The sequence below is a fragment of the Ictidomys tridecemlineatus genome, chromosome 13 (assembly GCF_052094955.1).
Source record: "Ictidomys tridecemlineatus isolate mIctTri1 chromosome 13, mIctTri1.hap1, whole genome shotgun sequence".
NCBI classification, from domain to species: domain Eukaryota; kingdom Metazoa; phylum Chordata; class Mammalia; order Rodentia; family Sciuridae; genus Ictidomys; species Ictidomys tridecemlineatus.
This window is the reverse complement of record NC_135489.1, coordinates 53,190,177-53,217,611: the sequence shown is the minus strand read 5'-3', so window position 1 is coordinate 53,217,611 and position 27,435 is coordinate 53,190,177. Positions and strand designations below refer to the sequence as shown.

The 27,435-nt window shown below is 40.0% G+C and overlaps 1 protein-coding gene and 1 long non-coding RNA gene across 37 annotated transcripts in view; one reads left to right on the top strand and one right to left on the bottom strand.

The window, feature by feature from the left end:
- The window catches only part of Epb41l3 (erythrocyte membrane protein band 4.1 like 3), a 228,260-nt gene that overhangs the window by 135,011 nt on the left and 65,814 nt on the right, over positions 1 to 27,435 (top strand). For 35 of the 36 annotated variants that reach the window (XM_078030344.1, XM_040274909.2, XM_040274911.2 and 32 more), the window contains 2 exons: positions 3,174 to 3,385; positions 8,168 to 8,365. In XM_078030344.1, coding sequence (XP_077886470.1) covers positions 3,185 to 3,385; positions 8,168 to 8,365 — 399 coding nt within the window. In that variant the 5' untranslated portion in view covers positions 3,174 to 3,184. Of the gene's footprint in view, positions 1 to 3,173; positions 3,386 to 8,167; positions 8,366 to 27,435 lie in introns of those variants that run through there. The other variant, XM_078030345.1, reaches the window with a different exon arrangement.
- LOC144369863 (uncharacterized) lies at positions 1,675 to 3,164 on the bottom strand. The gene is made up of 2 exons (XR_013429692.1): positions 3,009 to 3,164; positions 1,675 to 2,257 (listed from the first exon to the last, which is right to left on the bottom strand). It is a non-coding gene; the product is annotated as an uncharacterized LOC144369863 (long non-coding RNA).

Sequence of the window (27,435 nt, the reverse complement as noted above, 5' to 3'; positions counted from 1 at the left end):
GGTTTAGGGGAAGGAAAATAGCAGGGGTGATGGGCTTGAAGAAGCAGCCTTTTCCCCTCGTTGAGGTGAGGAAGGTGAGGGAGGGAGGGAGGGGATGGGTGAAGGGAGAAATCAGGAGATACCTACGTAGCCTCGGTGGGGAGTGGTAAGTGGGCCCAGGGATGCTAACTGGGAAGCTCAGAACAGAGATTTGAACTAGAGGTGTGAGTGTGAGAACCACTGACACATAGGAAGGATCTAAAACCCTGGGAAAGTGTGTGGCCTGCTGGGAAGAAGGTGTGATAGGGTGTGACGAGAGAGCAGAGGGCTCAGAATGGAATACTCTGGAATTTGGCCACACAGAGGCCAGACAGAAGGAGACTCCGGGGAGAATGGTGCTATCTGAATCCCCAAGACAGGGAAGTGTGTTGACAAGGAGAGTTCATTGCCTGGGTCAGAGCTGCCCGGAGGTCAGATGGTAGAACAGGGAAGAGCGCATGGTCCGCTGCCTTGACCACAAGAGCCACCTCAATCAAGTGGGTGGGGTAGGAGCCAGAAGAGAGGAAGTGAGGAAGACAAGTAGGGTCAGCAACTTTTTTTTTTTTTTTTTCCTTTTAGGTTGAGTCAGGAGTGAGAAGAAGAGGAACTTGGTAGCAGCCGAGGGGGGTGTGAGATCAAGGGAGGGTGAGAAGCACAGGGGCATTAATGCCGTCCATAGACTGCATCACATACTGGGGTATGGGCCAGTACACTAAGGTTCACACAAGGCAAAAGCAGACTTCTGCTTCATGTGACAACTCAGAACAAGTGGTGTGACTCTGACATGCTCCTCAACATGGCCCATCCATGGCTGTGTCTAAGGGAAACCAGGAGACTTGTCATCATTTTCTAGTCAATGACAATCGCAGTCCCCCGGAGCAAGTGACTTTGTCTCTATGAAGACGATCTGAATACTGAATAAGTTTTTTTTTCTTTTTCCTGTTGTTTCATTGTCCAGACTTAATCACAGGATCACTGCTCATCACCCTCTCAAGGCAGGCGGAGGAATTCTAGCTAAAAGAAAATGCTTACTTACTAAAGGAAGTTACTAAAGGACACTCCGTTTCTGCCTCAGGCGATGAAGTCCTTGGGGTAGAGAGGGGATGGGTTATAACATTTTAATCTCGGCTTCTAAACCACAGGCAACTCTTGGCTTATATTTGGTACTCGGTAAATGTTGGGTGAGTTCAGTCTGATCTTCCCCCTTCCCAAGATGGGAATTCAGTTGTAGGCTCTGAATTCCTCCAGATGAACACCTTGTCTCCCTCAGCTGTTATCTCTCTGTACTCATCCCACTTTCCACGATAAGACGACCAAATAAATAAATAAATAAATAAATACAAATGTTTACCTTCAAGATTTGCTCTAGAATCTAAAATGTGATATAGGAAGAAAAAGAAGAGACTATGTTAGTTTTGCTTGGATCATTTTCTTGCTGTGCGTGTGGACTTGGTATTTACATATGCTTTGGGCAGCTCAGCACATGCCAAGTTGACATGTCTTTTATTCAACAGAAGGTGTAGCTTGGAATTGGGAAAAGGAATAATAATAATAATAAAAAGTGCAGATGTAGCATTGAGTGGCTTTTTTGCAATGTTCTTCAAATTTTTAAACATATTCCAATGTGTGTTGTGAAGATAGGGATTAAACAGTGGCTTTACTACAGTTACTGGTTTATTTTCAGTAATTCTATATTATGCCAGTGAATATATCATTTACTGAAGGTATTACACTAGCCCTTTGCTCAGGATATTTTTACCATAAAATTAGAACTAGGAAGGGAAATTATTACACAACCTGAGATATATATTTTTGAGATATTTACCTCACATTCGTAGGTTAAGAAACAAAATGTCGTATCTACTTGGCATAGCAGCTTTCTTACTGCTTAGAGTAAAAATCTTCCTTAAACACAGTAGTGTGTCTATTAGGAGAAAAAAATAACAATAGAAAAATCACTTCTTCAGGTGTAAATGAGTTCCTTTGTCTCATTTGGCAGCTGTGGAAACTGAAGCACAAAATACTAAACTTGAACAGCAAACTATTAGAAGATGGTGGTTATATGTCAGAAGGTCATATTACGTATTAGTAGGATCTTGGTTTGTCGCTACACTCCTGAAGAAATCTCTATGGTAGTTGCAGTTTCCACTTCCAAAGAAGGTAGCCGAATTAAGAGAAGTCACATGGGAAAGGCATTTGTTCCTAGAAAAATCTACAGATTCATTGGTGGGGATGACCCCTGTGTAGAGAAAAGAGGGAAGAAACATGAGAAAGAGAGGGAATGTCTACCATTGCTAGATCATCCTTCCCTCATTTCAGCTAATTCACTTTTCTGAAATTGTTATTCAATTATTAGCCATTTTTGAAATGTCTGTTTGTGATCATCTGTGGCAGAAGCCTTATTAGGCTACTGGAGGAAAACCTGTAATCATTACAAATCAACTTCCACTCCTGGTTCTCTGTTCCTTTGGAGCTGCTCTTGGGTGCTCATCTTTTTCTCTTTTATTAAATTATTTATTTATCCTAATTTGTTGTATATGATGGCAGGATGCAATTCAATTCATATTACACACATAGAGCACAATTTTTCAAGACACTGGCTGTACACAGAGTATTTTCACACCATTTGTGTCTTCATACATGTACTTAGGGTATTGAGGTCTAACTCATTCCAGTCTTTCCTACCTCATGCCGCCTCCCATCCCCTACCTCCCCTTTGCCCTATCTAAAGTTCCTCCATTCCTCCCCTGCCCCCCCCCATATCAAAGAAAAGTTTCGCCATTTAGTTTTTTGGGGATTGGCTTACTTCACTTAGCATTATGTCCTCTTACTCTGTCCATTTACCTGCAAGTGCCATGATTTTATTCTCTTTTAATGCTGAGTAATATTCCACTGTGCATATATACCAAAGTTTCCCTATCCATGCATCTAAAACTGAAGGGCATCTGGGTTGGTTCCACAATGTAGCTATTGGGAGTTCTTTGTAGTACCTCTGAGAAGTCTTCTCTTGGGCCTGCCGAATAGAATTGCTCCTGGTGAAGCAATCTCTCTTCCTTCCCTGTGTATGGGTGTCTCTGCTTTTCATGGTTAGCACCCTGCTTTGCTTGCACCCAGTCACAGAACCTTCCCTTTTTTTTTTTTTTTTGTCTCTGCAGAACAATCCACCATGACGACCGAATCCGGATCAGACTCTGAATCCAAGGCGGACCAGGAGACCGAGCCCCAGGAGGCAGCGGGTGCGCAGGGGCAAGCGGGGTCTCAGCCTGGGCCTCCGGAGCCCCCGAGCGGGAGCGGCAGCGGTGAGGAGCCTCCGGCGCTGGAGCAGTTTGAGGCTGCGGCGGCGCACAGCACCCCGGTGCGGAGGGAGGTGAGCCGCGCCCCCGCCGGCAAAGGCCAGAGAAGCAATTAAGGGCTGTTTGCTGAGCTTCTCCAGGCTCTACTTTCACCTTGGTTTCTTAGCACCAGAGGCAGCTATGAGGGGTCATCTGCTTTGGCCCCGGGGTTCCAGGCAGATGAAAATGTGACCTATTTCAAGGCTGTCAGTCAATGCCATTCCCCAAGCCTGCTTGGTGACTCCTTGCTTAAATTAAAACACTTAAACTCACACTGACATCTGGATTTGGAGAAATTATTGTTCAGTTGTTCATATCTGGATTTATAAGAAGGGTGGACAGAAAACTGGCAGCTTTAATTATGCTGGTGGTGTTTTTTAATTTCAAGTCTAAGGGTTAGAACTGTTATGTTTTATTCCCCCTATTTTTAGCTGATGTTCACATAGGTCTCTTTTCCTCCCTGTATATATCTATATTATCAACTCTGTGCCTACACGTGTTTTGAGTTCTCATGAATAATGTATTTTTTTAAAACAAGATTTTATTCTAGAGGCTGAGGCTATGACTCAGTGTTTGTAAAGCACATGCTTAGAATGCAAGAGGCCCTGGAAGCCCCGACTTCTATCCCCTCAGCATTACCAAAGACAAATTATGGTTTATATCCAGGCTGCCAATGAATCTGCCTTTCTTTTGTCTTAAAACTTTGGAATTGGAATCAACATGTTTTAGAGTACTAATTTGTATGTAGTACAAAATCTGGAGTCCTTAAAATGATTGGCTTTTTCTAGTTTGAAAGTAATTGTGTTGAGCTAGAAATTTTAGAAAATGATGAGGGAAATCAGTGTTATCAGTGAAAATCTCTGGAAATGACAGCATTACTATTATAATTTTAAGGTCTATGTTTACAACCAGATTATTTTCTTTTCTTGTCCTACCTTTGCAAGTTCTTCTTTTAAATAGAATTAATAATAACATGTACTTTCACTTTATGAGTAGTTGTTCTGTTTGGTCCAGGAGATTTTGTGCTGAGTGCTAGGGATGCCATCCCAGCCCTGCATATAAAATCTAAGGAAATGCTATTGTTGGCATCATGGTTTTCTTTATGTTTTCGTTTTCTTTTTTTTTTTTAATATTTGTTTGGTTTCTTTGAATCTTCAAAAATTTTAAATTATTAGGCTATTTGGCTTTTTTTTTTCATTTTTTCCTGTTCTGAAATGAAACATGAAAATAGGAGATAATTCTAGAAAAGGATGAGTCTGTGCCTAGACATGACTTAATACACAGTCATGTGTTCCTCATGGACAGGACACATACTGAAAAATGCGTCATTAGGTCATTTCATCATCATGTCAACATCATAGAGTGCACTTACACAACCTAGGTGGTAGCAGGCTGTACCATTCAGGTTGTGTAAGTGCAGGGTTTTATGTATGTATATGTATATATATGTACTGTATGTGTAAATATAGCCATACATATGGCTATATATACATGTACATGTGTGTGTGTATACACACACACACACACACACACACACACATACATGTGTGTGTGGCCTATGGCACCTCGGGCCATCATGAACAGAACTATATGAGATGAAATGAAGCACAAGAGAAAATGATAATAAAAAAGCATGGCAAACCTGAGCTCAACGAGACCGCTACTGTCCTAACACAGCATTCTGTTTTTATAACAAACTTGATTTTCTGTTTTATTTGCAATCCTGGGGATAGAACTCAGGGGTGCTGTTCTACTGAGCTACATCCCACCCCTTTTTATTTTATTTTGAAACAGGGTCTTTCTAAATTGCCACTGCTAGCCTTGAACTTGCAATTCTCTTATCTCAGTCTCCCATATTTCTTGGATTGTAGATATGTATCACCAAGCTGGGAACAGACTTGTTATTTAGAAGTAGAAGGAGTACAGTCTAAAGTAACCTTAAAACATACAATACGGGAAACACATAAACCCATAACATAGTCATTTGTTATCATTGTTGAGTATTATGCATATGCTATGCTTTTATATGACTACCAGTGCAGGAAGGTTGTTTGCACCAGCACACCACAGACATGTGAGCAATGCGTTTCACTATGACATTACAATGGCTGTGATGTCACCAGGCAATAGGAATTTTTCAGTTTTATTGTAATCTTAACAGGACCACCATCATGTACAGTCAGTCCATTGTTGGCCAAAATGTTGTTATGTGGTACGAGACTGTACTTCTACATTCTGTAGTCATATGCTTGAAGCTAAGCAAGAGAAGTGATATAAAATCACCAGAGGGGGCGATACCTGGCTGCACAGGACAAGACCTTAGTCTTATCTCCTGATTATTACTAGCCTCAAAGGACTCTTCAGGCCCTCAGGCTTATAATGTTCATCTTACAAAATGAAACTCTCAGAAATGGTCTTGTCTAAGACTCTTCCATGAAGTTCTTTGCTTCATAATAGAGGAAGCCAGTTATGCCGGAGGTAATTGGAGAAAGGCATATTTTGGTGTGTAGTGATGATTAAACATGGGTTTGGCGGAATTTAAATTCCAGTTTTCTAATTTTTCTAACCTTGAGAAGGTTCCCTGGTTCTGGTCTTTCCTCCTCTGCAAATGAGGGTGATAATAGCTCCATTTCAGAGCTGCTATGGAGGACTGAATAAAATACAGGATTTACTAAAGTGGTTGATACTGATATTTTAAAATTCCAATGCATTGTGTAACGGCAATTGACATTTCATTTGAGGTAGTTGGTCTGCTCTTCTAGAGCTGTTAAAGTTATTTGTAAAACGTGTTATAAGAGCCTCAGAGGTAGACTCATCTTTCAAGTGTTCCCAGAAATGAGGCCTGCCCTGTGAGTGATGGTTTCAGATGCTCTGGAGTTGACAATTCAGTACCCCAGGAACTTTATTCTCAGACACAGACATTTTTATTTTTGTAGAGGAAAAATGAAATTTTGTCATTCCCAATACATAGAAAAAGTTGATTCCAGATAAAATTAAATAAAAACATAGCTTCAATTGGCCTTGCCTATGATGAGATGAAATGTAAGTTAAGCGTGCAAAAAGCCTGGTATAAATTATAGAGCATCTCACAAAATGAAGTGTGGTTGTTGATAAACAATTCCAGGGTTATCAAACTTCTCCTTAAACTACCTCAAAGCCAATATTAATGACAGTTTTATGGATTTCTTATACTTTTTAAAATTTTAATGCAATGATAGGAAAAGGATAATGGTCAAAAAAGTTGGAGCAGATGGCCAGAGAAAGTTTTCTTTAGTTTACTAAACCTATTTGAGCTGGAGCTTGTCTTCTCAACAGTTTTTTGTTTTGTTTTGTTTTGTTTTGTTTTGTTTTGTTTTGTTTTGTTTTAGGTACCAGGGATTGAACTCAGGGGCACTTGACCACTGAGCCACATCCCCAGCCCTATTTCATATTTTATTTAGAGAGACAGGGTCTCACTGAGTTGCTTAGCACCTTGCTTTTGCTGAGGCTGGCTTTGAACTCATGATCCTCCTGTCTCAGCCTTCTCAACTATTCTAACTTGTGGTAATGGTTGCTCAATTTGTTTTTCTTGGCTTATTTTTATAAGCTCAACAGACTGTTCTCTTTCTATTCTTAATAACTTCACAAGACTTAGAGTTCCTAGGCATGGTGTTAGAAGAAAGGACTGTATTAGCAGTCTTCTAGATCGAAAACAAGGTAGAAAATGCAGAAATCCATACCTAAAATCCAAAATAAATATACCTAGAATGACATTGTGGTTATAAAATTGTAGAAGCCAATGGGGAAAAAAAAGCTGAAATGATAAACTGTCAATACTGTCTTTACTCAAGAGCCCATGTACTTTTAGCACCAAGCTAATAGTATACTCCTGTGAGAGAAAATTTCACACTTATTTCAAGGAGCCTGAACAGAATATTAGTGTGTATCTTTGTGAGGACTGCTGGTGCATATTTTTAGGCTGGTGGAAATGATAGTCTGGCTATAGACTGAATTTGTCCTACCACCACTGGTGGTCACTTAACCAAAGAGAGTTGTAAGAGAGCCGTGCACAGAGATGTCAAGGGAATCGACTCAGGGAGAATTTCTGTGCCTCGTGGGGTGTCCACTGCACAGTCTGGCCTGGACTAGCCTGTTGTCATTCAGAAGCAGATTAAAGCTTTTGGACAGTTTTGATCTGTTCTCATACAGACTAATTACAATGAAGAGAAGCAGACTTAAGGGATTACTTTGTGATGAATTTCAGTGCTGCTGACTTCATCGAATTGATTTAGAGCTAAATCAAATATTTTAACAGTTATAAAATTACTGAAAAGATTAATACTCGAAGCTCTCTTAAGCCTTGTCATTTATAAGATTCCTTGTAAGTCTATGGATGGAACAGATAGAAAAAGGTCAAGGAATATACAAGTATCGAGTGAATTTTGAAAAATGGAGTAGACAAGATAAAATCTAGATGATTAGAGATTTGTCTGATTTAATGCCTTTTTTGAAAAGTCAGGAATGAATTTCTCCTTTTTTGCTTAGTGAAATCTTGATGGCATTTCTAACTCAGTGCTTCTAAATTAAATCCTGGAGTCAAACTGATATAAGGACTCATTGGTGCATTTAAATGGCAAAAGTTGTTTAGGTGAAACTGAGCATTATAAATACCTGTGTGTGTATATATATCCACTCCTGATACTTTATTTCAGATCCTTCTCCTCCTCTAGAAAAGGGGAAAGCAGCCTCTTTCCCAAAAGAGTTGTGCCATTGCCCGTGCGATGCAATATTTATTTCCTGCCTTGCAATGAAAACTCTTCATTGTTTGCTCTTCACAGGTCACTGACAAGGAACAGGAGTTTGCTGCCGCAGCTGCAAAGCAGCTTGAGTATCAGCAACTTGAAGAAGATAAACTTTCTCAGAAATCATATAGCAGTAAACTCTCTCGGTCTCCATTAAAGATTGTCAAAAAACCTAAAAGCATGCAGTGCAAAGTGATACTTCTAGATGGATCAGAATATTCCTGTGATGTGGAGGTAAGTACGTATTTTAAAACTCTGGTGTCCTAGATGGTGAAAGCTGGGGAATATTGATATAAAACACACAAGTCACCTCTTTATTTTTCTAGAACTCTGGAAAATTACAACTGATCTATAAATAGAAAATTCTTTCTTTTTTTAGATTATTATTTTTTTTTATTGACATATCATATTTTTACATTAGATTCAAGTGGGTTATGAACTCCCATTTTTACCCCAAATACAGATTGCAGAATCACATCGGTTACACATCCACAAAATTATTTCTGACTCTAACAGGGAACCAAATTATTGAAAATATGTATGGTGTCCCAAAATCTTAAAATTAAAAGTAAAACATGATCTTAAACATAGGAACCAAAAAAGATAGAAGCTTAAAAATTAAATTTTTAAATTATATCCTGTTATGTAAGTGAAGTTTACCTTTTTATTTGCATAATTTATGGCCAAGTCACTTATTACTTAGCAGAAACTTAAAATTCTGTACATAGCAATAGAGAGAGAATTTAAAATATTCATGTCCTTTTTTTGCTCAGGGAATAGTAATTTTTAATATGCTTATGGTGGGGAACATTGATCTTGGTATAAGAGAGTATACTCCTCTTCATTCTTTTCTGTAAAGAAAAGTAAAATTCCTTTTGGAGAAGGGGCAGTTAAATGACGTGGTTAGAGATATTTTGTAAGACCAAGTTAGCGGATGAGAACAACGCAGCCTGTCAGTAGCTATGGAGATGGATGAGTGTTTACTTCTCTGAGTATCACAGTGTGATACTCAGGGCATGAACTCAAGCTATTAGAGTAGGTCCCTGCATGCACCAACCAGTGGCTTGCTCTTATGCAAGGTGATTCAATTTCAGGTTCAGTATCTTCATTTAAAGAGCTTATTCTTCCTGCCCCCAGCCTCTGCCCTTTTCATCCAGGAAGGGGGCATTCTGTGTTCCTCCAAGCTAGTCCCTCCCCTGAAGCTTTCACAGTCTACCCATCTCAGTCCCCACAGGCACTGCCCATGTGTATGGTCACAGGTTTCTATTTCTCTTTCTTCCTCTGATGGCCAGTATAAAACTAATTCCTCATGTTCCCCAGTCATTATCTCTACTCCCCCCCCCTCTTTCTCTCTCTCTCTCTCTCTCTCTCTCTCACTATATATATATATATATCCGTATCCCATATATATATATATATATATGGGATACGGAGCCAGGGCCAGTGCTTTTCTTGCAAGACAAAATTCATTTTATACCAATAGTATCATTTAAGGTGGGGGTGAGGGTGGATTACTAAATGAATATAGATTGGAGGAACACAGAAAAAAATTAAGAAAAACTGTAGGAATGTAGAAGAAAATTTAAGAAAAATAATTCTTACATTAAAATTATTTAGTCATATACTGGTTTGTAAAAAAAAAATTCAATCATCCTTTAGCTTTACAAACATTAGTGGGCTACTTCAGGAGGTTCCAAGGATGCAATAAGGTTTGTCATGCACAGACCCATTGCTTATATTTTATTGCCTCTGCTTTTGGTTAATTTCTTAGACCAAAGGGTCCAATTATTGATTCAGATATAATTGTAAAAATGGGGAGACACCAATAATGTACTTGTAGTTGGGTTTTACTGTGAAGGTTAAAGGTCTTGGTAACCTTGAGAAAGGTCGTCAAATTTAATTTATGTATGCCTTCCAATTCATTATAGCTAATCACTGTGGTTTTGGGCACTTTTGTAATTAATTTAGATAGAATTCATTGTTACTTTTAATGTCACTGTGTGAGCATTTTGAGTAGCATAGCAATGTTGGGTCAATTCTTTCCCTTTATCATAAAATATTTTATGCATTTGACAAATTTGTAAGGGTAACTTTTTCTGGGATATAAAAATTTGCAAGCAGAATATTTTCTTTTTGTCTGAAAATCTCTTTATTTCTCTATTTCTTCTTATTTTTATGTGTTTTAATTAGTTATACATGAAAGTACAATGATCTTGACATATCAAACATTTGAATCAGACGGGATATAATGTCTCATTTTTTCTGAGTGTACAGGTTGCAGAATTACATTGGTCATGCAGTCACGTATATACCCACAGCAATAATAATGTCTATTTTGTTTTGCTGTCCTTCCTATCCCCCCTTCCCCTCCCCTCCCCTCCCATCACTTCTCTCTACCCAATCTAATGTGACCCACTTCTTTTTTTTTCATTTTTTAAAATTTATTTATCCCTCACATCATCATATCAAGCAGAATATTTTCTACCACCAACAGAGATTGGTGGTAGGAAAAAAATATATTTACTGCTAACATCATTGTGGCGAAGATGGAGGGACATGAATATGGTAAGGTTCAGTACATTTATTTGTTGCGGATTAATTGAATAAGAAAATCGAATTGTGGATCATCAGTGTGTATTTCTCAAGGTGGCAGTGAGATGCCAGTTGAAAAGGCATATTGAAAACACCTCTTGTTTGACACAAACTATGGAAAGTAAAGCTTAGATGGCGAGATACACACAGGACATCATAGGTAAACAGAGAATGAAAAGCATTGTCCCGGGGATGTCCTTTGGCCTTTGCTCTTCTCTGGGTGGACTTTTTCTCAAAGACTTGGAAGAAGGTACAGAAACACAGAACAGAGTTTTTGTTTCTGATTTTTTTTTTTTTTTTTAAGTGATGAAGAGCTTGAAGAGGCTAATGAATGCCCCCAAGTGTCAGAGTCCAGTTTTCTTGTAAGGCAGAGATGTATTGGAGGTAAAACTTCCTCTATGAGAAGGGATCAAGTGCAAATCCCTTGATCTTTTGTTTCGTGGAAATGGCCATCAGTTTTAGTAAGAGTTTGGGTAAAAGTCTTCTTTGGGCTTAAGTTAATTAGCAAACTCAGTGTGAACTCAGCAGTGTGGGGTAGCTGTGAAGACTGCTTCTGTTATCAAAGGCCGCTTCCATGGAAATATAATATTTGCTTTGTAGAAAGTGGTGAGCTGTTGGTTCCTTCAGCCTCTGTATCATTGCCCTCTCTAGGACTGTGTTTTGTAGACATGTGAGAAATGCTCCAAAGCCTTCAGACTAGGGTGAGCTAACAGCCTTGCCTCTTTTAACTCATGCAATTTTGAGAAACTTTCTAAATTTTTCAAACTTTGATTTCTGCCATGGCTTAAATGTCTCCCCCAGAAGTTCCCCACATTCATATATTGATGGCATTTGGAGTTGACACCTTTGGAGAATAACTGGGATTAGATGAGATCATGGTGTTGGAGGTGGCCCATGATGGCATTATTGGTTGTAGAAGAAGAAAGTGACCCCAGCTAGTACATTTGTTCTGCCTTGCCATATAATGCTCTCTGCCATGTTACAATGGAGTTAGATGGCCCTCACCAGATGCTGGTGCCATGTTTATGGATGTCATCACCTCCAAAACTGTGAGCTCAAAAAACATATTCTTTTAAATTACTCAGTCTCTGCTGTTTTGTTATAGCAACAGAAAATGGACAAAGAGTTCACTCAATAAGCAAAAACACTTGCCTCAAAAAGATACTATTGAGAAGATTATTAAAGCAAGGAATTTGTTTTATACTTTCTGTGTTATAGTATGTTCCTAGTATATAAGAGCTGTTTTATAATGATGATAAGAACCTTGAACTCTGACTGGGCTTGTTCAGGAGAGAATTACAGGATTGTGAATGATCTGAAAACATTCTCATGACAAATGAGAGAGGATTTGGAAGGGGACAGGGTAGCTATTTTCAGGTACTTGAAAAGATTATCATTGTAGGGTTTTCATAACCTTTTTTAATGCACACGAAACAAAACTAAGATAGTCGTCATAGGATGTCAGATTTTAAGTAAACAAAAATAGATGTTTTAGATTATTGTTGTCAACCTTGTGATGATGCTTATTCTGCCATTAGGAGAATTTCAGGAGAAACTGTAAGTGCATTTAGGGAAGCCAGCTATTCCTTAGACATTATTTAAGACCAGACAACTTCCAGTGCCCCTTCCTACTCAGACCCAAAGAGAAAAGAGACAAACACTCAAAAACCTCCAAGGAAGAAGCCAAATTGCTTCCCTAATCCCTGTCCCCATACATGTAATTATAGGTGAATCATGAACAGAATACAGAAGATAGTAGCAGGTAAAACTTTTTTATGCATTTTTTTAAGGCTTCAAAAAAGGCCTTTTATTTTAATGGAGCAGTGATGCGATCTTCGTGGCTTGCTTAATGTCTCCACCACTTCACCATCAGAAATGACCAGGCTCAGTTCTGCCATGACTTAATGATGAGAATTTATAGTCATCTATGAAGGGCCCCCTGCACACACATGCACAAACACACAGCCCTTGGAATAGCTTGGTTCTCTTTTCTTTTGAAGCTGTAAAGTGGCATTTTTCCTTGCCAAACAGGAGAACCCAGAGAGCCATTCAAGCAGCCTGCAAAGACCTAGGTCCTGGAGACCAATAACTGAACACTTACTGCCACTTCATTTTCTGCCCCTCCCCCACAACTGCATTTTGATTTAAACTTTGTAGAATGTGCTGGGTTTTTCTAACTTTCTCCTAGCAGTCGGTGTGTACTCATTGTAGAATACAGTGTTTTTCCATTTGAGATACTTTACCTCCATTTTTGTTCAAATTCTTAGTCTTAATTTTCTACGTTAGAAGAAATGATCTTATATAATAATCATCCAAAGATCTTATTATAGGCAACTTGATATCTATGCTTGGGGAATGTTTAAACTCTACCAGATTTTCACATATGCTAACAAAAGCACTAAGACTGTGATTTCCTACTTGGTATGTTCAATTTGACTATTAGAGAACCCAAGCAACTTTCTGTAGCCAGTTTATTGTCATTATTGGTGTTTGCTTTTCAAACATAAATGTTAAGAGAGAAAATAAAAATACCCCAGTCCCAAATATGTATTTATTACATTTATTTTTATTTGATTCCATGTTTGACAGACTGATTTGTGTCTGTTTGATCTGCCTACAGTAGAGTTCCTAATGATCATCCAGTTAGACATTTGCTTTCTCCTCGGGGTCCCTTCTAATCAAGTTTGATTTGGTTTTGGAAAATCTGTCAGACTGGGTCTCAATTTTGAGTCCATATTTCTAACATAGGTTCTCTGCTGCATGAAAACAATGTTTCAGAAGACACTTTGTAGTGCAATATGGCTGGTTTTCCACTGGAAACCTTATCGGTGGGTTTTCTAAAGCATTACTGGGAGAGTAGTGGAGGGTTTACCAAGTGGGGTTCACTCCTAAGTGTCCTGCCATGTTTCTCTCATCGTGGGAAGCATCACTTTCCTTAGTTCCTAAATATTTTCAGTTCAGTAAACGAGGGAGGCTTAGTGCTTGTGGGGCCCAGGTACAATCCACAGTAGGCTCACACTCCAGAGAAAATTCTAGTGCTTCAGACACACGAGAGTGAGATTTGTCTCCAGATCCAGGCAAATCATACAGAACTATATAAGCACGGCAGTAAAATCTTAAAAGCCTGGGTCCTAAGTTAGTTAGGCCCCCTCCAGAGATCCTGTGATTGGATGGATTCCATGACTGAAGGATATTCACGTCCCCAAATCTGTAGTCATCACCCAACACAGTCAAGTTGGCCCCAACAGCTTTCCTGAGACCACCCAGAGATGCTCCTCAGGAACCATAGTGGCTGAGGAAGCTCATGGATCTCTGCCATAGACGTGCTCTTGGCATCTTCCAGCTATTGGTCAGGAAAAGAATGTTCACAAAATCGCCACATGCTCTGTCCTGCTGGTAATTTGATTAAGTGGCCAAATCATGCTCCCGTGTTGTATTCTGTGATTACTGGGGTTTGGTTGGAAAAACAAATTCAGTATCTGAATTTTCCAGCTTCTATAGGTTATGTGATTAAAATGCTTTCCAATCCCTTTGGAAAGGGAACGGAATTGTCTCCACTGTTAATTAGAACAGTTATTGCCTTTCTCGGATTAAAAGAGACCATAAATAATCAATGGAAGAAAGTGATTTTTTCAATGCTTGCATGAATATTATTCATTCAAAGAACACATGAATCACAGAGATTTTCGTTGTGTAACTGTGAACTTCAGCTTAACCTATAACATGCCACTCTTCTTAGTGGTCTTTTGCTCTGCTGAATGACTTGCCATCCTAAACATCTGTCATGTGCTGCAACCTACTGGCCCCATCTAGCAGCAGCAGTAATTCTCTGCCTGAAGAATGATGGCCCTGGGGACTGGGAAGGATGGAAGGGTGTAAATTAACTTTGTTTCCTTGTGTGATAGCTCTTTGGTGCAACCATAGGAACAGTTACATACAGGGACTGTTGGCACTTGGCACAAAATGTCTCATTTGCCTGACAAAATTACCATTAAATCTTCTTCCCAAGGTATCAAAATTGTCCCCATTCAGGTTCAATGAAAAGAGACTCTTATAAAACTGTTAAATCTGTTCTTCTTGGTCTTCATTTTTAAAAAGTAATAAATTTTAATGGCCTATTATGATTTAGACACGGTCTGTTAAACACTCCAAAGAATATTAAGGTTGAAAATGTGAGCATATATGTCAAGAAATACAAACAATAAAAACCTCTGGTAGGTCACTGTGGTGTAGGTTGTTTTGGAAGCAGAGACTTTGGAAGCTTGAGTGCTTGTGGGCATTGGGTGATGGGGAGGCTATTGTGAAAGGAAAACCTCACCAAGGAATCCTGTCTGCATTTACCCTGGTTCTCACCTTGTGCCAAGACCCGATGAGAACTCAGGTTGCAAATGTTAATTTTCTAACCCTGCCATACTGACACAGTAGGCTTGTTCTTTCCTGGCTACTGTCCCCCGACTTCATGTTCCCACTGTGTTTTGTGGCCACTTGGTATTGCTGATTGTAGGAAATGAGCTGTCTTGCCCTACTTCCAAGCAGGTGGAGTCACAGATAAAAACGCGGTTGCCTTTTCTGTTCCAGAGGACCCCTCTTGTTTATCTTTGTGCTTTGTACCACACCATGGCTGATTTCTCATAGAAGCTGTGCACTGACGTATTCGTTGAATGGAGAAAACAATCTTGCAAGTTTATTAATGATCCAAATTTCCTAGTTTTTACCATTCTGTCGCTGAAAGTCCAGGTTATACTTTGTATTTTTATATCTAACCTACTTGCACGGAATTACCTCTTTGAGAATCTTTCCTGGTTTTATTGCTGAGCGTTGTCACATGTGCTCTGGAAGAAGTCCTTTGATTTCACCCACTATCTTGGTGGCCTTGTTGCCACAGCCCCTATGTGATGATGACTTAGCTGTCAAAGGTACCCCAGGTATACCTATTGTGCTGGGTGCCTTTGGGGGTGCTGTTCCCCCGTGGCTACTTCAGAAATAGAGCAGGTGCTCCCTGATTCTCCCCAGGGCACTTTTTGGGGAAAGACTAGATCACAGAACAAACATCTGCTACACCATACACTATCTTGAGGAGTCATAGACCGTCATCGATATCTTCTACCCATGCCCACTCTGCTCCCACATCGAAGATGCCAGTCATACCCACTGTAGGTAGAACCCCTTCCCCTGCTGATTCCAGTCCCCACTCAGCCCTAACCCCAGGCAGAAAAAGAAGTTCCCTACTGTAATACAGGGCATTTCCTTCCTCGGGAAAAAGCTTTTTCTAGCATGGCATAGTTTAGCCAGCCACTCATATTGGCACCACAGCCTTCCATAGCACAGATGTATCTGGCCCATGACCCCAGTACAGGAGCTCTGTTGCCTAGTATAAGCATCGTAGACCTATGCTTATAGCTTGAAAAAGTCCCCTAAGGTGTGATTCCTACCAGGCACCTCATTAAAATCTTTGTGTGTTCAATTTGCACATAGTAGATACTGATATTCTTTTTAATGAGAGTGAATCATTTGAGTTTTAATTATTATATGTTTCTTATAATTTATGCCAATATTAATCTGTAAAACTAGCACAACAACTTGTTAACATGTGCAAAAGTTGCCAAACAGCTTTATTAATTTTATGAGAATTTTAATGTAATATATTTCTTTGGGGCCTGTTAGGTTCCAGGCATTGTAAAACCAACCAATCAAAGACTTTAAACCTAGATGTGAGGTGGTTTTTGCCATAGAATCAGCCTTATATTGGCATTAGCAATGATTGGAATCCTTATATTGGATATGTCTTGCCACTAATGAGAAAATGAGCTCCGAGAAGTTAATGGTGAGCCTGGGAGCACACAGCCTGTCAGAAAGGTAATAATCCAGAGCTCTCGCCTTCTGATCCAGAGGTGTCTGTACTCCTGTGTCAAAACTTCCAAAGTCAGAATGAAGTGAAAGCTGCAGAAAGAAGGAACTGTAGTATTTGCCCCCAACACAGACTTGAGAAGTAGAAAGAAAAAAGAAAAGGAGGAAAAACATCTGCTTTACAAAATGATTATCAAGCTGAAGAAAACAGATTCTTGATTTTCTACTGTATTTATAATTCTGTAATCATTTGACTTCAACATTGATCCGTTTTTCTAAAAATTTTTTTTGGCGAGTTGTATACGTACAGTTTGGGAGAAGATAGAAAGAGAGAGGCCACTGAAATCTCTCCCTCCTTTTCACTTTATTCCCTTTCCTTTTCTTCCCCTCCTCTCGTGGCTTTCAAACCTTGAATCATATCTACCCTTGACAGTGAAGTAGGTGTCTCTTTGCAATAAACTTGAGGTCTGCAGCAGGTTGATTTGCCCTCTGTTGGAGCAAAAGAGCTCAGAGGTTTTAAGCAGATCCCATTCGAGAGAGACATGTGAAGTCAGTGGGCAGAATGTCATTCTCCCAGTATTTCCTAAGTCTTGTTCCTAAAAACGACTCCTAAAGCTCTGGTGTTGGATAGGCTCAGATGAAATGAACTTATATGAAGAGCAGAGCTTGGAAGCCATGAATGCTTCCCATTTTGAGTGAGAGGAGAATAATGGAGAGTGGAGTGGAGAGAAATAAGGTGGGAACTCTTCAAGTGGTACATGGAGCAAGGAGCAAGGTTGAAGGCTCAACTCGGCCCTTAGCCTTTATGAAGAATGATTTTAGGCAAGTTCTAAAGGATCACGTAGAAAGGCTGGGTGCATGCCTGTAATCGCAGTGACTCCAGAGACTGAGGCAGGAGGGTCACAAGATTGAGGCCAGCCTCAGCAATTTAGGGAGACCCTAAGCAACTGACCCTGTCCCCAAAAAATAAAAATGAACTGGCAATGTGGCTCAGTAGTAAAGTGCTCCTGTGTTTAATCCCAAGTACCAAAAAAGAAAAGAAAAGCTGGGGACACTAGTCACCCCTTCCCAAGGGAACAGATTTCACTATCTAGTGATTCATTTTCCATTGTCCTGATCAATTGCCAGTTCATTTAGTAATTATAGCATTTCCCTATGAAGGACAGCGTTATAATTTTCAAGATTATAGCTCATCATCTCTTAGCATTTAAATTGATGCTTTTTTTTTATGGAAGTTCTGGACACTTGAGGAAGTTTAGGAAGTGGGTTACTGGTATCAGCCATAAAATTAGGAAGTCTTTTTGTAGATGGGTAATAGGCTGGCAACTCCTCTGCACAGTCCTGAATTTCATATGCCTTTATTTTTGTTAGTCCGTTTCTGAGAGATCTGTCTTTTGACCTTGTCCCCCAAGACATCAATAAGGGTCAGTCCCTGTTGAGGCTTATAAACAGCACCTGTGATCTCTTTTGACTCTAAAGGTGAGTTCGGGGAGAATCACTGTATCCTAGAGTTGGAGGAGAACATAGTCTCTAGTTCAGCACCCACAAATTATATGTATATTTCTAACAAAATATAGAAGCAGATTCAGGGAAGACTGTGGTCGAGTCTTAAACTATACTGTTGAAGGCCCTGTTCTAGGGGCAGGTGAAATATTTACAGAGAACTAGCATTCACACAACTCCAGGCATGTTAGACACCTGCTTATTTGATCTCAACAGGAAGCACACCCTGGCAGTAATTAGTTTCAGGATTTGGCTGACACAAGTGCCTTACAGTCCAGTGTGTGATAGGTGTGTGGAGAGAGGTAACCATTTTTTTAGACTTTTTTTTTTCCACAAAAAGAGTGTGTTTACTACTATTGATTTGAAAGATGTTTTTAAATTACAAGCAGATCTTAAAATGCATTGGTGAGTACCCTGTGGTTTTACTATTCCTGTGATCTTGCTAATGTTTACAGCAAAGGAAGAAGGGAAAATCCATCATGTTAATAGTTCAGTCCAGTGGTGTTTGCAGTTTGGATATGGCAATTAAATAATTCAGTGGGAGATGGAAAAAAATGATAATGAAATAGAAGGAAAAGCTCTGCTGAAATGTTATATAGTGGAATTTAATAGTTTTTTCCCCCTATTTTTTAATTTGGTAATGGATATGCATAGCTAATATTTACTAATAATAAATTATAGAAGCAAGTTTGGGCATTTATTTCAAGGTGAACGGTATATTTAGCTTTGAAGGCAGCCTTTGTTTGGGGCTATAAGTATATTAAACAAAATGCTAATCATTCTCACCAAGGTTTTGTATGTTTCTTATGCCTACTCATTCTCTCAAGGCTTTTCCATTTAAGACAAACAGACTCACAATACCAGTGAAAGTCAAGACCAATAAACTGGGGGGCATTTTAAAATGCTAAATTAATTTAAACATTAAATTCACATTGGACACATTTATGCTTTCTAAAAGAGCTGGAGACTTCTGCAAAGAAACTCGCCTTGTCAGTTTTATACTGCCTGCTCAAAATATCGAGGCTTCGTTTGAAGACAGAGTAGAAATGTTGAGCTTTAATTTTTACTTTTAATCTACTCAGCACCCGTGGGTTCTACATTTAGTATTTCATTTAGAAGAATAACTCTCCCACTCAGGCTTTTAAAATGTGTTTATGAAGCTCCTAATGTGTAAACACCCTGACAATCGAATATTTGCATTCCTGTGGAAATAAGTATGAATAAACTCAGACTGGAGGATTGTCATATCGTGTCAAGTTTTCCCAATGCACTCTATTAAGGAATTGCATTTCAGCTTAAGGATATCAAACGTGGGAAGGCAGTAAGTGTGTTATAACAGGAGCCTCTGTGGCATCCTGGCTTTGCCATTTCATTGCAAGCTCTTCATCCCCCAAAGTCCTCAGTTTTCTCATCTGTGAAATAGAGCTCACAGGCCTAGAAGGAGCAGTAGAGAGAGTGAAGGGGAAGTGTCTACAGATGCCAGAGACCCGACCCTTCAGAGTCTGAAATGGCTGGCAAATTTGAAAGCTTCCCTAATTTCATAGAATTCTATCCCATAAAAAATAAAGCATATCCTTCCAGAAATTCATCTGTGAAGAACATATTGTAAAGATAAAATATTCTATAGAGTGTTTTTTTTGGGGGGGTGGGGGGATAACCAGGAATTGAACCCAGGGGCACTCAACCACTAAGCCACATCCCCAGCCCTATTTTTTATTTTATTTAGAGATAGGGCCTCACTGAGTTGCTTAGTGCCTCGCTGTTGCTGAGGCTGGCTTTGAACTCACCATCCTCCTGTCTCAGCCTCCCAAGCCACTGGTATTATAGGCATATGCCACTGCCTCTGGCTAGAGTAGTGTTTTTTTCAACACAAACACTGGACTGTAGCTGGGAATAGTGGTGTATGCCTGTAATCCCAGTGGCTCAGGAGGCTGAGGCAGGAGGATCATAAGTTCAAAGCCAGCCTCAGCAACTTAGTGAGGCTCTAAGCAACATAGTGAGGCCCTGTCCCAAAATAAAAAATAAAAAGGATGTGGCTCAGTGGTTAAGTATCCCTGGGATCAATCCCCAATACAAAACAAACAAACAAAAATCAGATTATAGCCTCTAAACTGTAGATTTGTTTTTATCGCCCAACAATGTATTTAGACACTGCACTGTGAAAAATAAAGCATTTGACTCTCTATTTCCAGATTTTTTTTTTTAACCTGGAAAGAATAGTATCAGTATTTTCCAATCATCCAGTCATTAATTTGACAACTCTAGCCATGCCAAACTCAATGTTATCACGGAAGGAACAGGAAGGAACTGTACTTGTGCTTAAGTTTTTAAAAACCCACCCACCCACAAGCCTGTAGAATTGGGAAGCTCATATGGAACGTGTAGCAAAGGTGCTTCTTCTCACCCTGCCCCAGTTGAACCTGCTGCGTGATTAGACAGTAGATGGAGCCCGGATTCAGCTGCGTCCTTGCCGTTTGTCAGAAATCAGTAGGTGTCTAACAAGCCTGAATATGTTCCGAGAATAATTACACACACTCCATTTCTGCTTTCGGCGCTCGTCTCTGACTCTGAATTGACTCACATTTTATGTTGAGCAAGGAAGAGCAGTGGTCCTTGGCTTCACTAATGAACTCCCTGACACGACACAGGGGTGTCTGTTGGAGAAGGGACCCGATGAAGTCACAGCGCTTCTTCTTTATTTGATCCCTTTGGAAGTTGGCACAGAACATTTTTTATTTTCTGGGGAGCCTCGACTCGCTTTATTTTTCTGATTTCTTGCCCAGTAAATTTGAGGGGTGCGTTTGAAGAGACGTCTTCCACTGTTTGGTTTGATTTAAGTATCTTCAAAATGACAGGTCGTCTTGTATTTAACCTTCTGTGGCATGTGTAGGCTGGGACCCTTTTTGGCCAATTGTCCCATGAGGAGTTCTGTGTTATGCTGGGTTTTACATAAAATAACTAGGGACACAGGAGAAGCTGTAGGGGATGGGGGAAGAGATGGAGACCAACCCAGCTCTCTCTCCTTCTTCATGTTGGGACAGATCCTTCACTATCGGAGAGAACCTGCTTTCCCCTGAAGAAATTGAGTGTGCCTGTTTGAGAAACATTTCCTGGGTTTTTCTTTCTTTCTTTCTTTCTTTTTTTTTTTTTAGGGTTTAGGTTTTGAAGCAGAGCTGACATATTAAACCCCAACTGCAGATCTTTAGGTGGCTGTAAGTACCTCCTTGGGAGTAAACATTCCTCTGTTTACTCATGTTTCTTTCAGACTGTTAAGAATGATAAAAGGGTCTCCAATCACTCTTGGCAGGCAGGTGTCAATTATTAGAAAATGCTGGCTGACAATCCCTGCAGTGGTTTTTAAGGCCACATTAAGTCAAGAAGCACTCACGTATTTCATTATGATTTTTGAACTTCTAGAATAAGCCGAATTATAGACACAATATTTATATAATGCTGCGTAGAACCTCCACCCTTTAGGCAGATGAAGAGATGTGAAAAGGAAGCACCAAGTGCGATGTTAAACATCAGGTACAGACGGACAGAGGATAGCTGAGAGGGAAGATCAGGGACTTGTCAGGAAGGGTGGGTTTGAAGAGCTAATAAGGTTCCGTATTGTTCTGTCAATGTATTGGTTTTCTTTGGCTGCATAACAAATACCCATGAATAAAGCAGCTTACAACAGCACATATTTATCATCTCACATTTTTCAGGAGTCTGATATGTGTAGTGGGTCCTGGGCTTGGGGGTCTCATAAAACAGCAATCAAGTTTTTCACTGATTGCATCTTTTTATCTAGAGGCCACACTAAGAAAAAAAATTCAGCTTCCTGCTCCTTAGGGTTGTTGGTGGAATTCATTTCTTGTGGTAGTAGGAGTGGGGTCCCCACTGTCTTACTGGCTGTTGTCTGAAAAGTGCCCTCTAGCTGCAGAGTTTGCTCTCAGATCCTTGCCCTGCGGCCCCCTCTAGAGCAGTGGTAGCTCCCTCAGCTTGATCTGTCTCTCTTGGGAATCTCTAATTCCCCTTTTAGAATAAGCTGGAGAAAACTCTACTTTTAACTGCGCCTGTGATTTGTAGGTCAGGGCCACTGGATCAGGTCTCTGTATTAAGACCAACCTTGTCCTCTTACTCTAAAGCGAATAGGGCCACTTTATTCATAGCCCCTGGCATTATGCAGTCCAGTACACTAGGGAGGCAGGAAAGCCTGGGGCTATCTAGAATTCTGGCTATTACAGGTAGGGGTGGGTGCTTCTGAGGGGCTTTACATGGCAGAACTGTTTGGCTCTTTTGTGTTTTAAAAAATTTTTTTTTATTAAATACTAATTGTAGAGGTTAGAGAGTAGAAACAGAAATAGGAGTTGGCTGTGTTACAGTGAACTATGCATGAGTTTCAGAGGACCAGAACCAAGACAGTAGCAGTAAAGAGGAGAGAAACGTTATCTGTAGAAAGGAAAGAATGGATTTTTAATGAACTGTCCTGAAAATAAGCAGATTTCATTAATTGACTCTGGGGGTGATGGCGATAAGAGACATTAACTTAATGACCCCTGTCTTAGTCTGTTTTCTGCTTACTATAATAAAATATGTAAGACTGGGTAATTTATAAAAAATAAAAGGTTGGCTCATGGTTCTAGAGGCAGAGAAGTCCAAGTACATGGCACCCACCGTGAGTTCCTCCTTACTGCATTTAACACTGAAGGCATCACATGGTAATGAGAGCAAGCATCCCAGTTCAGGTCTCTCTCCTTATGAATCCTCTCCTATCATCATGGGAGCCCTGCCCTCACGACCTCATCTAGTCCTAATTATCTCTCCAAGGCCCCACCTCCAAATACCATTAAGGTTTGAATTTGAGAGTTGGGCTTCTAATACAGGCACTTTTAGAGAAGGGAACAAATTTAAACTATAGCAACTTCAGAATTTCTCAGTTGAATGACTCATAGACAGTGGTACTACTAATGCATGTAAAACACAGGAAAAAAAGTTTAACCGGGGAAATAAATTTACTTTAGACCCATTTATTTAAATAGCTTGGAATATGGAAATAGCAATCTACTGTTACAAATGGATACATGGCTTGGTGTTTTGAAGATAAGGTAAGATGATGAGTTTTATGGGAGCCATTATCTTTTATACTCATTCGAACCTAGGGGTGAATGAGATTGTGAATGAGAAAGAAAAAAAAAAAAACATTACTAGCAGAGCTCTGGTGAATACTGATGGGTGTGGCAAGAGCAGTGTTAAATCCCCCTGCCCTGCCCATGTCCCCCCACTTGTCTGATTGATCTAGTTTACTCATTTTCAAGTTTTTTTTTTCTATATGCATAGCCCATTACCCCTTTTAGGCATACTCTGGCTTATGAACTGGGTGTGCCTGAGCCCTGGGGAAACTGCAAGAGTGGTTATGGCTGAGTCAGGCTCTTTTCAAACAGTTCTTAAGAAGTCTGCATAGGAAAGCATTCCTCATATCATTTTCTAAATACCACTTAGGCCTTGCACTGTGAGATAGAAAACAGAAAGCAGGAGATTGTATAAGGCACCCCGTTCATGGAGAAACAAGTATTGTCGTGCTTTGTGATTAATTCCTGTGCCTCCCTGCCGTTCGTTGCCAGTTCTTGTATTTCTTTAATTGGGCTTTGTGCTCATTTTTGTACTTTAGAGTTTCAGTTATACGCACGGATAAAAAACTATGACATGACGTTGCTCGTAAGGAATGCCTGATGCAGTCAGTTCTCCTACAGTGTTTACTTCAAATGAGAAAAAAATATAAACCCTGTACGTGTAGCCTCCAGCATTTTCCCACTTTGGGACTGTGGCAACACCCTGCTCTTTGTTCAAGCACCACTCTACCCCTTCTTCTCCCTTCTGAGATTCCCCTCCATTCTGTGGAAGCCAAAGGCCTCTAGTCTCACTCTTTCTCCACAGAGGAGAAGCAAGGGATTATTTCCCTTTTCCACTTTGTGGATTACATTAAAAAGCACCATGAACTTTTTATATGGTTGTTCCATGAGAGGCCATAGACTCAGAGGAAATGATGAGGGGACATGTAATGGTTTCAGTAAAGTGACTCAGCTTTCCTTTGCTGGAAATTCCTGAGAAAATCAGCTTAAGGAGAGGAGAGGTTTGTTTTCACTCATGGTTTCAGTCCATGGGCACTGGGTTCCATTGCTGTGGGCTTGTTGTGAAGCAGAGCATAATGACCGAAAGGCTGTAGTGCTGCAGAGCTGCTCACCTCATGGCAGCTGGGAAACAGAGAAAGAGAGCACACACTAGAAGCTGGAGACAAGAGGTGCCTTTTGTGTTGGTCAGCTTTTTGCCACTGTGACCAAAATTCTTGACGGAAACAGCCTAGAGGAGGAAAAGAAGCATATTTTGTCTCATGGTTTTAGGGGTTCAGTCCGTGGTTGGCCAGCTCCATTGCTGTGGGTCAGAGATGGTGCAGAACATCATGGTGGAAGAAAGCTACTCAGTTCATGGTGATTGGAAAATAGAGAGAGAGAAGGAGTAGCCAGGGGACAAGATATAATCCCCCTAGGCATGCCCCCAGTGACCACCTCCTTTCAGCTACACCATACCTGCCTACAGTTGCTACCCAGAACAGTGGTCCTTTTAAATTACTGATGCATCAAATGAATTAATCCACTGATTAGGTTACAGCTCTGCTAATCTGATCATTCCACCTGCTGCATTAACACAAGGAACTTTTGGAAGATTCCTCACATTCAAACCATGACACCTTTCAATGGCATGCCCAGGTGACCCACCTTTTAAAGTTTCTATCACCTTCTAGTAGTCCATTCAATGATGAACTCATCAGTGGATTGCTCTTTCACGATCCAATCACTTTCCCCAAAGCCCCACCCATTGCTTGCACTGGGGACCAAATCTTCAACATATGAGCCTTTGTGGGACATTCCCTATCTAAACCATTAACAGTTAGCTTCCTAACTCATTGGTGTGATTTCCCTTGTCCAGTAACTAGTAAGGGTATTCTTTTCTAGATACATGGGCTTTGGGATCTTCTTATTGCTTCTCTTATAAGACTGGCCAATTTTGTTAGCCTTGCCTAGTGATTTTTTTCCTGCAATTAGGACAAGGATAACTGTACAAATAAAGATGACCAGATTAGATATTAATTCATGATATGCTCTCATCCTTTGGGTTTCTTCTTGTCAATAAACAAGATATCTTTGTTGAATGGGAATGTGTTTGTTCAATGTGACAGACAGCTGTGTCTAACTGGTATGTACATTTGGAGTCATTTTCTAATACGGGTGAAAGGAAATCCTTTCTCTAAGTCACATTTACCCTTAGGAATGCACCTCATTTTCCCCACTGCTGCTTATGGGAATGAGTGATGATGTGCAGATGCACAGCAGTACAAGGAATTGGTTCTTGTTATGGTGTTTGGAAAACTGGAAGGAATACAGAGACTTGTTATTTCTTATGGAATGCCATGGTGACAGCAAATAAAGTCACTAAAGAGGCACCACATTCTTTAGGGAAATGCCATTAGACTGAGCTTGTAAAGCACATGAATGGTTCTAAATGATTACCCCAAGTGAAATGCTTTAGTTAATTTCTCCAGTTATTCCTTTTAGAAAAAAAATACTGCCAAGAATGTCATGACTTGCAGAGCTTTCTGTAATAGTTACAACAATCAAGAACCTGTTGTCACAGGGGAAAAACAAAACTCACCACCACAAGCAAAATAGGACACGTAATCTGTTTCAAGAGTACATTTTATTTTAACTTGAAGCTTTATTATTTATACCCCATTGTGCTCCAACAAGGACATAGGGTATTTTATTTTTCATAAATACATAATATAATAAGAAAATAAAGAAGTAGAAAGCATGACCAAGAGAAAATGAATGTAAGAGGCTAGAACAAAGTTAGCTCACAGAATGTGTGTTCTGAGCTTTTAAAAGGCACAAAGGAGGAACTGTGTGACTCAGTTTCCATACCATAAAAACTCCCCAGTTGTTTGAAAGAAGCACATTTATTCCAGTTTCTGTTGCGGAAAAACTCTGTGCTGAAGCTCTCTGAGAGCTTATTCTGGGAGTGGATTATTAATTGCCATCAGCAAAATTCAATGATTGCCATTTTTTCCCAATCAAGCTGTTACTAAGAGTTAAGCAGTGACTCATCAGTTTGAGATTACGGTCCTTATTAAGTACTCAAGATATATATGGCTTCTTAGGATATTTAGGCAGAAATACATAAAAAGTACACACACACACACACACACACACACACACACACACACACACATACACATACACACACAAATTTTACTATGGATAAAACTAGGGAATGTCTCAATGTCCAAAATAGGCTTCCTGTTTTCATCCCCAAGATTAGATGGTGGGACCATGGCAGGAGATGGTTTGGGCCCTTAGAGCGATCTCTCTCTCTGGCAATCTTCCTGAAGGACATGGCCCCAAGAATCCAAGTGAGAGGCCACTCATGTATAGGGGCCATGAACCTACTGATTCACTCAACAGAGAGAAGTGGACCAATGGATATTAGGCTCTGAGCAGAGCACTAAGTATTCCTTCTACTAAGATGCAGGCAATATTTCAGAACTCTGTTTTTCAGCAGGAGAACTAGAGATGATTTGGGCATTTTCTCCTGGGCGGTGAGGACTTGACAACCCATTCACAAAGAGAACAACATTCTCCGTTTGCACACATGTATGACATGGGCCGTGGCAGTAGTGCCTGGAGGTGTGAGGTTCAGTTACACCTCAAAAATTTGGACCTAAGCCACTGCAGAGACAAAAAGAAACTTGAGGTCTCCCAACTGTACTTTATAGAGCATGACTTCAGTAATGTCATCCCATTAAAACTTTAAAGCACTCATAGGGCATTTAAACTCAAGTAATATAATTTCTTCTATACTCTTCAAGATAACCTCAAAGCAAAATGTATGCCCGGATATGCAAATGAGTTCATTTTCCTTATAGGACTAATAGTTCTAAGCCCATTAAATATTGTTAACGGCTAGAAAAATATTGACCTCGATGTTACAGCAGTTTTTAGGTATCCAGACCAGTGATATACTTAATGTTCCAAACTGTGGTCCACATGTTTCTGTTTCTGTTTTGTATTGTTAAATGGGGAGAGAGAATATTCTTCCTAGTTACCCAGGAGTTTTAAAAAGAGAACCCAGGACATATCCCTGTATTATACATGGAAATGCTGTCTGCATCCATCAAAAGAAAAAAAAAAAAGTAAAGAAGAGCCACAAAGATGCAGATCTATTGGAACCAATGGGGCTAGAATAAGGCAGTACAACCAAGGTGCATTGTTACAAACCATGATCCACCTTGTGGTTTTCTGCTTTGTGTGTATCAGAGAAAG